Below are 12107 nucleotides of genomic sequence, written 5' to 3'. Positions count from 1 at the left end.
ACAGAGCTGCTAGGATCTGAGACCTGTTTTCATCTTCCTGAGTAGTTAGGAAGATAATTTTCTAAAAGATGCTTGATTTTGGAACACCCTGTTTTGGTTTATTATGGAGCTAGGCACATAATCACCCTAGATACGTAGAGCTACAAGGCAATGAGTGAGGAGATCCCAAGAAACCCTGGTCAGGTAGTAGAAGGTTTGGATGGTTGATTCAGCATCTTTCAGGCACCAGCCTTTGGCCTTAGTTTTTCAGTGCCCAGAATATTTTGAACAGTGGACTAACTGGAAAGATACTTACCATGGGCCTGATGCCTGGTGGTCTTATTTGTGTTTGGGGTTCCAGCCACAAGGGGTCCTAGTGTCCTGGGGGGAGTGGAGCCTGCTTAGAAGCAGAGGCTGGTATAGGAAAGGGGAGGCAAGAAGCAGGATGGTGTTGGGCATTGAGTCCTTGGGGAGGTCATATTCCCTACAAGCTGGTCTCCACAAGCCACCTTGGATGGGAAAGGCCTCACTGTGCCAATTAGTACACTTTCACAGCACTCAGGCCAGAACAAAAAAAACAGTTGCTGTGCTGAGACTGAGGTAGATGAGAGTCTTGAGGCTTTTTCCTTTTGGGACCCCAGACTTTACTACTCACTTTGGCTGTTGCCCATAAGCCTCTCACTTTCTTTTCTTTAAAAGAAGCAGAATACTTGTGCCCTAGCTGGTAATGGCTTAGTTGTGACAGGAGCTGATTACTTTTTAAAATTATGAGCTAGAAGAAATAGAGGAAATTGTGAAATGATTTTTGATTTTGATAGTTACCTTAGGGACTACTTAACATGAAAAATGCCTAAATTAACTGAAGACAGTTCAGATGGTTTTACTTAATAATAATTTGTGGGGGGCAGATTTAGGAGGAAGAGCCCTGGAGACAGAGCCATCAGACCTGGGACTGAAATGCTCTGTGACCCTGAGCAAGTTGCTTCACTTAGTAGCTGAGCCTTTTTTTCCCCATCTGTAAATTGACTGGGATTTTAATCCAATTATCTCTTATCTTTGAGATACTGTGACTCTTTAATAGATAATTTAGATCACTGGTTTATGTAGCTATTGGGACATTATGACCCTTTCTGCTTTTTAAAAGACACTGCTTCTTCCTAGGGAATACCAGCTGGCTGATGAGCTTAGAAAACCCTCTAAGTCCATTCTCTTCAGATATCAACAACATGCCCCTACAGGAGCTATCGAATGCGTTAATGGCAGCTGAACGTTTTAAGGAGCACCGGGAGACAGCACTATATAAGTCCTTGTCAGTGCCATCCTCTAGTCTCACTACAGGGACAGACAAGCCTTCTCTCCTACAGCGTTCCAATACAGGTGAGAAAGGGCCTTGGCTAGGTCTTGGGGGCAGAGTCAGAGGGGGGAATAGCATGAGAGTGCCTGTTGGGGCTATTGCAGGGCAGTCTCTCTCATGGACCTGCTACTTCTCTTTGAGATCACATGGCACATTGATTGAATGTCTTGCCTTAGTGCTTCACAGAAAAAAACACCAGCTTGAACCAAGGCCCAAGGGAGAGACTAGGTGGGTGGAGGTTATCCAAAGGTGTTTTCGCCTGAGGATAGTGTTTGCCTCCTTTTATTTTTAGTCTTTGAGGGAAATAAAGCGTTTGGATGACTCTTACCCCACCTGGTGCTCAGGTTTTATTTGGAAAATTTTGTCAAAACCTGTTTTGGCAGATTATTGTGTGGCAGTAATTCCCTGAAGTTTGCTTCATTTATGTGTTCTTTAGGAAAGGGAGAAGGGACCTGGTTAGTGCTTACCTCTCACCACAATTCAAGCTATCAGGAGTGTTCTCATTTCTAGTCTCCATTCTTCCATTTTCCTTCCATGGAACAGAGCCTGGTCTAAAAGGGCTTGACTTCCTAAGAAGCTGCACTTGCCAAGACAGTATCAGATGGATGGGCTTCTAGACTGCCCCTTATCAGAATTTCCATGTTGTGCTGAAGGGTCTGGGCTTGCAAGAAGGAAGAGTAGCAGTTGTGAAATAGAAATAGGTAGAAATTTGTTAAATCTGACCAAGGTCCAGCACGCTCTTCTTTGAGTTCATCCCCTGGGAAATGGGCATTGGCCACATTGGCCCCAGGCACATGGTGGGAGGTAGAGAGAGTCCTGCACCCAGCCAGCTGAGGATAGCTGCCTGCTTTGGAAGGTTTTGGAGTATAGTAAATGTGAGCTTTCTGTAAAGATGAACCTTTGCCTTCTATTCTATAATCATTTTAGCAAGGCTCTCCTGAAATTTGTCTTTGAAAATACAAATACAGTGGGATTTGTACTCTCAGTTATTTAGGGAAATAAAGAAGGGGTGGTCAGGGACCTAAATGCCTGGCTTAACACTAACCAAACCATAGAAATTTCTGTCGGTGAGCCCACATGTGGCCCTCCTTCCTCCTGGTCAGTGTGTTGGGGTGGCTGAGGGTCCCTGCAGATAGCTCACTATGGCTGACTTTGGTTTGGACTTAAGGGTTCTTAGTCATTGTAATTTCTCTGCTGTGGTGTGTGTGTGTGTGTGACTATGTGTGTTTGTGTTTGTATGATCGTTAGCATGTGTGTGTGTGTCTTGGGGGGGGTGGTGAATGGGTAGTCTCTCCTTCCTCTTTTATGTAGCTGCTCACGTGGTTCCCTTTGCAGTGGCCTCTTTCTCTTCCATGTACCAGTCCAGTTGTCAAGGAAAGTTGCATAGGAGCGTTTCCTGGGCAGGTATATTTCTATCTCTTTAAGGAAACAAGTATTTGCCATAGAAGAACACCTGATTCATTAGACACTATTTCCCTCATATTATCACCCTCCCTTTCATGTCTCCTGTTTGTACCTGGTCTCATGATTCTCAGTGAATGGGATCTTGACTAGCATGAAGAAGTCCATGCCAGAAACAGTATTTGCGATTGTTAGCCACTCGGAAGTAGTTCTTCAGCTGAGCTCCATTCCTGAAATGGAAAGAGACAGACCCTTTTTTCCTGGCCCCTTGTCTGACTCCTCAGGGCAGTGGTCTGGCTTCTGGCTTCTCGATGTGAATGACAGTAGCCAGTTACTCACCAGTTACTCCTCTGCTGAAAGAGCAAAGACCCACTATCTTCTCTGCCCTGTAGCACAGCAGACCCTGTTTCCTCTCAGCTGGTGGAAGCGCCTGCCTGGTCATTTACAGGTTAATTGGCTGTAGGGAATAAAAGAATAAAAATCAAATTGTCCTTCATTTGGATTTTATCAAAATTTTGCACTGTGAAGTAAAGGCAGATGAAGTAAAGAATCTTATGATTCTGTTCTCCCCACGGGTCATGAGCAGCTCTTGTAGCTCCCTCTGGCGGCCTGTGTCAGTAATCCTGGGAAGAGTGTATGGGTGGTAGTCCCCAGATCAGCGGCTATTCCATGTCGTGGCCTTGGGATGGCCTTTGCTCTGTGGTCCCCTGCAGCTTCCTCCTGGCTCGGGGTGTTTGCTTGTCTCCATGGCACTGTGACCCCCATGGCTATAGAGAAACTCCAGCTGTCCTGGAAAGATCCTGGGCCAGTTAGGAAAGCTCAGTGACCGAGGCCATGTGCAATGGGTTCTGGCTTGGACAGCTAACCAGATCAGCACGTTTCTTAGAAGGCCTGTGTGTGCAGCGCTAACTCCTTACTTGCTTCTGTTAAATAACTGCTCCCGGGAGCTGGAATCCATTCAGAAAAAAACCTGCTTCAGCAACTTTCTGCTGATTTTTTTTTTTTTTTTTTTTAATGTGCTCAAGTTAGTTTTACCTTTTGTTTTGGAAAACAAATATTAGCCTTTTAGATGGGTCTTCCAGTTCTTTGTTTTAAACTTCTTACATGTCAGCCTTTTCCTTCAGACCAAATAATAGAGAAACCAGTGGACTCTTGAGTTCTACAGGACTGTGTATTGTAGACACAGGTTTCATTTAACCTTTCTACTATACATGAGATTCAGGTCTGCCTCCACTTTTTTATCTTAGGATCACAAGACAGAGGGGTGGTGGTGCCAGTCTACTGCTAACTGCATGTCATTGAGTTTGATTAGTATACCTGGGCCTTGTCTCCCCTTCAACCTTTGGGATGAGGCACATGTATATTGATGCCCTGATGAGGAATACAGGGTGACCCAGGCAGATGGCCATAGACCTAATGTTTCTTTCCCAGCTGCTTTGATGAAACCTGGGATAATATGTTATTCCTTGCCCATTACTTCAGTCACAGAAAAGATATTACCATGGATAGACCTTTCTCTTCCCTTGTGTTCCTCACTGGGTCTTGGAAGCTGAACTGATTGATTTTGGGGAGATGAGGCAATATTGTCCATTGGGGCCATGAGTGAAGGAAAAGGGATCAAGGTCTTTATAAGGGAAGGGAGGGTATGTTGATCAGTCTGATTTGCCCTTTGAAGGTCACATGCTGACTTTCTTATGGCTACCCACCTGTTCTGTGGTAGGGAAAAGGCTGACACTTCTGCAGAGCAGAAGGAGTCCTCCTTGGGCTTATCCAATCTCTGACACTTATTTGTTTTGTTTGTTTCTTGGTAGAATCTGCAGTTGTCCTTGAAGAAGGAAGCCAAACTGAAGTGGGCTTGAGAGAGACAGATTCACCATCTGAATCTCAAGAGATAGATGATTTTGAAGCCATTGGCTCTCAGACAACTGCAAGTGATGAGAGGTTCGGCAAACTTCCAGATGTCTATAGTAGGGTGAGTTGTCAGACGTATTGGGTTTGACCTTCAGAAGAAGAACTATTCATTCACTCCTGGAGTGTCTGTTGGCTTCATCCAGCTTTGTTTTCTGCACAGTTAAAGTAAATCTTTCCTTAGTAAGCCAAAATGTTATCCTTGTATCCATGAGCATTCAGTTCCCAACTAGATGATGATAGAGCTCACTTTCCAGTCATGTGTTGATTTGCCGTGCAATCTCCTTGCTTAACTATCCTGTTAGGAAAGGAATACTTATTCTGGATAGCTTCTTCTTGCCTGGTGTTCTCAGTTGGTTTTTGTGACTTGGTATTATACGCAGGTGGCAATTGATCTTTAAAGAATATTTATTTATTTAAAACTAAATACAAAGTAGAAAAAGGAAAGGGAAAAAAAATGAAAAAGGAAAACAAAAATCATTGTTATGTGCCCAACAGAACATCAGGGAGGATTATATAGAACAATGAATTTTTATTTCAAAAAGGCATATATATAATAGAAGACATTGTATTCATAACTGTCCATCTTTTCTTTGCTTCCCTGTAAGTTATTCTTTTGTTCTCTGCTGTGCAATTTTTACTTTATTTTTTCCCCCTTTTATTCTCTCAAGCAGGCTACAATTAAGCACAGATATGTTAATATGTTTATATATATATAGAAACATATATACACATTCAACCCACACCTATCCACCCACATAACCCACATATATTTATATACATGCTTACCTATACCTACATGCATGCACATATATATATATACACATTTACAGATACATTGACATTCATCCAAAACAATATTAATATGGCTGGTAAATAGTGTAGATTTCTTTCCTGATCAAATCTTTTAAGTTTGACTTTCTGATCTATCATTACTAGCCCTACTTTTTTTTTCCCTAATAAATTCTACTCCTGGTCCTTTGTTATTTTGTTTGTGTATGTTTCTTATTTCCTATCCATTCTAACTTTTTAATTTTAGTTTGAATCCTTAACTTGCCTTGCTATTACTTAACCTCTCCTCACCAATGGTTCCCTCCCTTATCTTCTCCCCCAACCTTTTCCCTCTCTCTTTTTCCCATTCTCATTAATCTATATTCCTTTCTGTTAATCTAAATACCCTTCTGTACTCCAATCCTGTGACAATTGATTTTTGAAGAAATGTCATCTTTCATCCTTATTGTATCCTGAATGTTGTAAATATGTAAATGGCATGTGGAAATTCATGAGAAAAAAGATATTGGGAAAGGGTCAAGGATCAGGATCTTGTGATGAATGAGCAATAGGACTGAATCTTAAGCAGGATCACTTGACTCTAGGATATGATTTTTTTAGAGACAACTTTGGAAAACATCTCAGTGATTTTGAAACAGGACTTTCTCCTCATAGTACCTTCCCTCTTTCCCAAGGGGACCATATGACTAGAAAATCATCTGTGAATTTTTAACCTCCTCTCTTAATACAGAGACTGTATTACAGTTAGACTGTAACTACCATTCTGTTTTTCTAAAGTATTATCACCTGATACCTATAGCACTGACCTATGGTAGTGATTTGGGATGCAGGTCTAGAAGGAGATTTCTTAGCCCTCATTTCGTACTGCTCTTCTAATTTATAGACCTTCAAATCCCCCTTCTCCCATCACATACACACACTTCATTTGACTCCTGCTTTCTGTCTATCATAGGGTATTAGCCCAGTAGGGAAAAGTGATCCTAGCCCAGACCACGTGAAGGAGACTCCCAAGGGAACTATCTATCCTGTACTCTTTCCCCATGCTTTCAGTTTATAGAAAGCATAAATTTCTTGGGAAAGAGACCACCATCTTTCTTCTACTGGTCTATTTAATGTAGTCCAGGTGCCTGAACTGAATGTAGTGAAAACCACATTGAGGGCTTTGGAAGTAAATGTTTTTCTTAAAAATCTTCTTTTGGATGATTTCATTTAGTCTTCTTCCACTTCAAGTCAAGAAGAGAAATCCTTCCGTTCTGAAGAGCTCATAACAGGGGGGATTCCCATTGAAAGAGTTGTCTCTTCTGAAGATGGCAGGCCCATAGCTGATCACTCCTTCCAGCCTTCTCAGCCCCTGAGCAAATCCAGCTCTTCCCCCGAGCTACAGACCCTGCAGGATGTCCTCAAGGATGCTGAGGATAAAGGACACCTTGGGAAGCTGAGCATAGAAGTCAAAGCCAAGTCCCAGTCGGGGAATTTAGAAGGGGAAGGCACCAACACCTGGCCAAGCCCAGGGGAGGAGAGCCGAGGCCTTGGTGCAGGCCGGCAAGAGGCTGCAATGCCATCTTCAAGCTCACCACGTTCCCCAAGTGGCCTCCGACCTCGGGGCTACACCATCTCTGACTCAGCCCCCTCAAGGAGGGGCAAGAAGATGGAGAAGGATGCCTTCAAGAGTAGAGCTGCCACATCCAACACAGAGAAGGTGCCCGGGATAAACCCCAGGTGCTGTGCACATCTGACTGGTACCTCTTTCTTTGTCTTCCTGGGCAGCCAGCTGCTCTGCTTCACTTTGTTTTAGCCATGTCTGCCATCCTGGCAGTTCTGTCAAGCACTGTAAGCAGCCTAGGGGTAGCCTTCATTTGGCCTGGGTCTGGGCCATCTTTACCCCTGGGAAGCTAGAGCATGCACATTCTTAGGAGGTGCAGGCTTCCTACACAATAACACAACAGTCTGCCTGTGAATATTTGCTTGCCCAGTAACTGTTTGAAGGTGCCAGAAAGTTAATCAGCAGCTTGGTTGTAGTGGGAGTTAGAGATAGACTAGAGGGTTGGGTTTAGAAGGGAGGTAGGTTCTCCCTTCAGTTGAAGGGCAGGTGGGTTGGAGGGATAGCTATATTCTCTCTGTTTTAAGGCTGTCGAGATGGTTGTTCCTGAAGCTTTTGCTAGCACTGTCCAGAAGCAGAACTGGGTCTTTGAGGGAAGGGCAAGAGGTAGTCATGAACAGATTTCAAACGGCTTGTGGAGATCAGAGATTGTTCCTTCAGGGTCCTCGAGAAAGCTGCTCCTGGCTTTCTGAAATGTGACTTCTAGTTTTCCAGTCTTCTTGGGTCCTGTGACCATGTGCTTTCAAGGTAGATATAACTGGGTCATGGCCTTCCTTTAAAGTTGCCATAGAAGTTGGAAGCGGCAGCTTGGCTATTTCCTTGTGGGATGTGTGCAGAGACACTTCCAAGTTCCCCACTCTGTTGACATACCTTTTCTACTTCTCTCTGTAGCTTTGTATTCCTGCAGCTCTATCATTCCCCTTTCTTTGGAGATGAGTCCAACAAGCCACTCCTGTTGCCTCCTGAGGTAGGTGGGCATCCTCTTCTTTCCCTGCAGTCCTCTGTAACCCTTACTACCTCTCACCCTCCTGGTGGAAGGAGTCCTAACATTTTCACTGGCCAAGTTTCTGGAGCTCCCCTTTTTCTAATTCAACTGGGCTGGGTCCTCTTGGAATTTTCTTCCTGTTGGAAGTCATAGGATCTGGTCTTTGGCACTGAGGCTTAGCTATGGGATGTGACGGGATTCCCAAGTTCTTGGCCCCAAATTAAATAGTCCTGCCATTTGCACAAATCCTAGAGAGACAAGCTCATTTCCTGAAACAAAAGTTCTATGGAGACCCTCCTACATCTCCAGGAGAGGACTTTTGGATTGTGATGGAAATTCACTTAACTCACTAGACTTTGTGGCTGACTGCAGTAAGGGCCCCATGACCTGCCTTCAGGGGTCCTGGCCACTTAGTACCCACCCCACTTGACATGCCCTTTATTCTGTGGGCCTTGAGATTTTTGCTTGAACATTCCCATCCCTGCATTCATTCCTTGTTTCTTCCTGCCTCCCTCCTGCCTGCTCCAGGTTAGGTCTGCTTAGTTGGTGTGGGGGGTGAAAAGGTCTCGGGAAAGATGACCTCTGTCTCACCATTGGGTTATCAGATTGCCATCTTGATTGCAGACATTCGAAAAATCCGTGCAGCTCCTAGATCAGATTCCTTCTTATGATACCCACAAGATTGCTGTCCTGTATGTTGGAGAAGGTCAGGTAAGATGACCTGGACATGTGCCAGCTGATGCACAAGGCTAATAGCTGCTGCCCTCTGGAACCCCAGAGGCTATCTTGCCTGAGGACTGAAGGGCAAGCACTTCTCTCACAGTGGGGAGGCCTACATCCATCCTGCCCTGACTGGCTAAAACCCTGCTGGGAAGAGGTTATGTGACAGTGGGTGTGTCTGTGCATATGAACTTCTCCAGTTTATATGTTTTCAGTTCCCTTTTCTTAACTTTAGGGTGGATAATCCATTGAATGGTCCTGGTAGATTCCTTTGATTAGCATTATAATTTTTCTCACCACCTTGCCCCTCTCTTCCTCTTCATGCTGCATCCCCTTCCCCTAATATGCCCCCAAGTAAAAAAGAATTCAATTAAAAGTCTGTGCCAAGAAGGAGAGGCCGGTGGGCCAGGCAAAGGCTCAGATTCCAATAGAGACAGCAGGGCTATCGCAATGCTTCCTGCCCTTGTGCTGGGCCAAGGTTCCCTGATCTTTCGGACCTTTGATATTTTCCAGAGCAACAGTGAGATTGCCATCCTCTCCAATGAGCATGGCTCCTACAGGTACACAGAATTCTTGACAGGCTTGGGGAAGCTCATTGAACTCAAAGATTGCCAGCCAGACAAGATCTACCTAGGAGGCCTGGATGTGTGTGGAGAGGATGGGCAATTCACCTACTGTTGGCATGATGATATCATGCAAGGTAAGATGCAGTTCTCTTCTCCTATCTGGGAAAGGTTGTCAGGTAGTCCTGCAAAGGACCAGTTTTCTTAGTCACAGCCAGACAGAACATTGGTTTTTCCCTAACCTATAGCAATACCCATCTGTGCCTTGAGCCTGGATTATGACCATGTCCTTGTGGTTAAAGCCTGCCCAGTTTCCTAGGAGATTCTGGTAAAGATAGATTAGGTGCTCAGAGGGTTGTGAGGGTAAGGTGAGGCTGAAGGGTGCTCCATAAGGGATGTTTTATTATCAAGTTCCCTGAAGACTGTGACTGCACATTGGCTGTGCTCCACTCCTAGCACTGGGTTTGGGCAACCTGCTGGGCAAATGAAGGCAGCAGGGGTACAGCAAATGAAGCCTGGGCCTGCAGTCAGGAAGAAGCGATTTCATATCCAGTTTCAAAACCTTACTGTGTGAGCTTGGACAAATCACTTAATCTCTGTTTATCTCAGTTTCCTCAACTGGAAATGGGAATAATAATAGCACTGCCTCTCAAAGTTGTTGTGAGATAGTATTTAAGAAGCACAGTGCCTGGCATATAGTAAGTGCTCCATAAATGCTTATTCCCTTCCCTTCCTCTAAGAATCTCCTGGAACTGAATGGTGCAGGGGAACTAGACTTGTATTCCTATAGGAGTTGTTATGATGCACCCAGTTGGGTGCCAGCTTTGTCAAGGGAGCAGTGTGGTACGGGACTTAGGTCTCTTGAAGCCAATGACTTGATGATGCTACCGCCGCCAGCATAATCTGTACCCAGCAAGGCAAATTGCCATGGATGGCAGCTCTGCTTAAGACGGGCACTGATCTTTTGCAGAAAAAAATATCTTTCCTATTTCATTCTTCCTGGGATGAGCAGGTGCCCTCACCATGCCTCCATGAGCACATCCCATTTACTTGAATATGGGAGTAGTCTATCCAAGCTTTAACTTCTCCAGTGAATGGTCACTGGCACCTGGCATTGCTTGAAAGCAGGGAGTAATATGTATTGTACTGGTTGAGCAGCTGGTTCCCAAGCCCTGCTTGCCTCCAGCCTATCCTGTGATCCAGTCTCACTATGTCCCCTTGATTCTGGTTCACAGCTATCTTTCACATCGCCACTCTGATGCCCACCAAAGACTTAGATAAATACCGCTGTGACAAGAAGAGGCATCTAGGGAATGACTTTGTGTCGATTATCTACAATGATTCTGGAGAAGACTTCAAACTGGGTACCATCAAGGTAAGAATCCTCTTTGGAACATTGAAGTTTCCCTTTCCCACATTCTCTCTCCCCAGATTGAAGTGGATTTTTTGTTATAGAATGGAAACAGAAGTAATAAAGTCCCACTGGGCCATATCCTTTATGACTACTATGTAGTCTCCTTTTCCAAGGCCTGGTCTGGGCACAAAGAGTTTTTACTCTTTTGAGATGACTAACCCAATGCCTGGGGCTGCCTTTGTGTAACCTCACATATCCACAAAAGAATTTTGTTTTTTCCCAGGGCCAGTTCAACTTTGTACATGTGATAATCACTCCCCTGGATTATGAATGCAACTTGGTCACGCTGCAGTGTCGGAAAGGTAAAGCGCCCCTTCTCTGCTGAAAGGGAACTTGGATAACCGAGCCTTTCCCATTCCATTTAGCTACAGACATGTTTTTGGCCTGGGACGGGTTGTTGATAAAGGCTGTGCCAGGCTGGCAGATCTCTGTGCTGTAAGACCAAAGCAGTGTCTGGCAGCAGTTTCTGGGAACTTCTCAGACTATCCACAGACTCTGATAAAGGAACACAATTTAAATTGGCTTTGTATGTCTGAAATCCAGCCAGAAGCTAATTGGGGGGGAAGGAGGGAAGAGGAGCATGTAAGCTTGGCCAGATGAGTAATGTTTGTAGTTTGTATCTGTCTTCCATCCACTTAGGGACCTCATGAAGATCTGGGTAAGCCTTTGAATGTGAAATTTAAGGCCTATGAAGCTTGGCTGTACAGTTTTATAAACTCCAACATTGCTTTTTCCTCCTTTAGATATGGAAGGCCTTGTGGACACCAGTGTGGCTAAAATTGTATCAGACCAAAACCTGCCCTTTGTTGCCCGCCAGATGGCATTGCACGCAAATGTGAGTATTGTCCAGTTCAGCCTGATTCTATCTGGGGATCTAGGGACTTAGGAACTCATGGGGTTGAGAAAGGGCAAAGACTGAACTGTGGCCAGTACCCAGATGGATCTAAATGGAGTGGTTCAGTCATCCATCTTAACATTTCACCATGATTCCTATGCTAAGCAATTGACCATTTAAATCTCCTTCTAACCAGATGGCATCCCAAGTCCATCACAGCAGGTCAAACCCTACAGACATCTATCCCTCCAAATGGATCGCCAGATTGCGCCACATCAAAAGGCTTCGGCACAGGGTAGGTGAGAAGCAGGGCTATTTGTGTGTGTGCACACGAGTACACATACACATATACATCAAAAGAGCCCTTGTGTAGACTAAAGGATGGAGTAACAAGTTCCCTGACTTGCTTCATTTGTATAATGTGTCTTTTGACCTATTTGCTTTCAGGTGTGAGGTCAAAGAAAAGACAAAAATACAGAGAGGGTAGTGACCATTAGGTACAAAAAGCCAAGTTTAAAACATGGCCTCCTTAAAAATTGGATGGGCAGAACAGTGA

General features: G+C 44.5%; 1 protein-coding gene across 11 annotated transcripts in view; it reads left to right on the top strand.

The window, feature by feature from the left end:
- TSC2 (TSC complex subunit 2) overlaps positions 1 to 12107 on the top strand; it is a 58151-nt gene that overhangs the window by 45066 nt on the left and 978 nt on the right. For 8 of the 11 annotated variants that reach the window (XM_074279529.1, XM_074279527.1, XM_074279528.1 and 5 more), the window contains 11 exons: positions 1141 to 1356; positions 2669 to 2737; positions 4546 to 4706; positions 6648 to 7153; positions 7926 to 8001; positions 8644 to 8730; positions 9253 to 9439; positions 10538 to 10677; positions 10940 to 11018; positions 11460 to 11551; positions 11748 to 11846. In XM_074279529.1, the coding sequence (XP_074135630.1) occupies positions 1141 to 1356; positions 2669 to 2737; positions 4546 to 4706; positions 6648 to 7153; positions 7926 to 8001; positions 8644 to 8730; positions 9253 to 9439; positions 10538 to 10677; positions 10940 to 11018; positions 11460 to 11551; positions 11748 to 11846 (1712 nt within the window). The remainder of the gene's footprint in view (positions 1 to 1140; positions 1357 to 2668; positions 2738 to 4545; positions 4707 to 6647; positions 7154 to 7925; positions 8002 to 8643; positions 8731 to 9252; positions 9440 to 10537; positions 10678 to 10939; positions 11019 to 11459; positions 11552 to 11747; positions 11847 to 12107) is intronic. The other 3 variants (XM_074279534.1, XM_074279533.1, XM_074279530.1) reach the window with 1 other exon arrangement.

The sequence above is a fragment of the Sminthopsis crassicaudata genome, chromosome 1, assembly GCF_048593235.1.
Source record: "Sminthopsis crassicaudata isolate SCR6 chromosome 1, ASM4859323v1, whole genome shotgun sequence".
NCBI classification, from domain to species: domain Eukaryota; kingdom Metazoa; phylum Chordata; class Mammalia; order Dasyuromorphia; family Dasyuridae; genus Sminthopsis; species Sminthopsis crassicaudata.
Note: the sequence above shows the minus strand (reverse complement) of the source record. Positions and strands in the feature narration are given on the sequence as shown.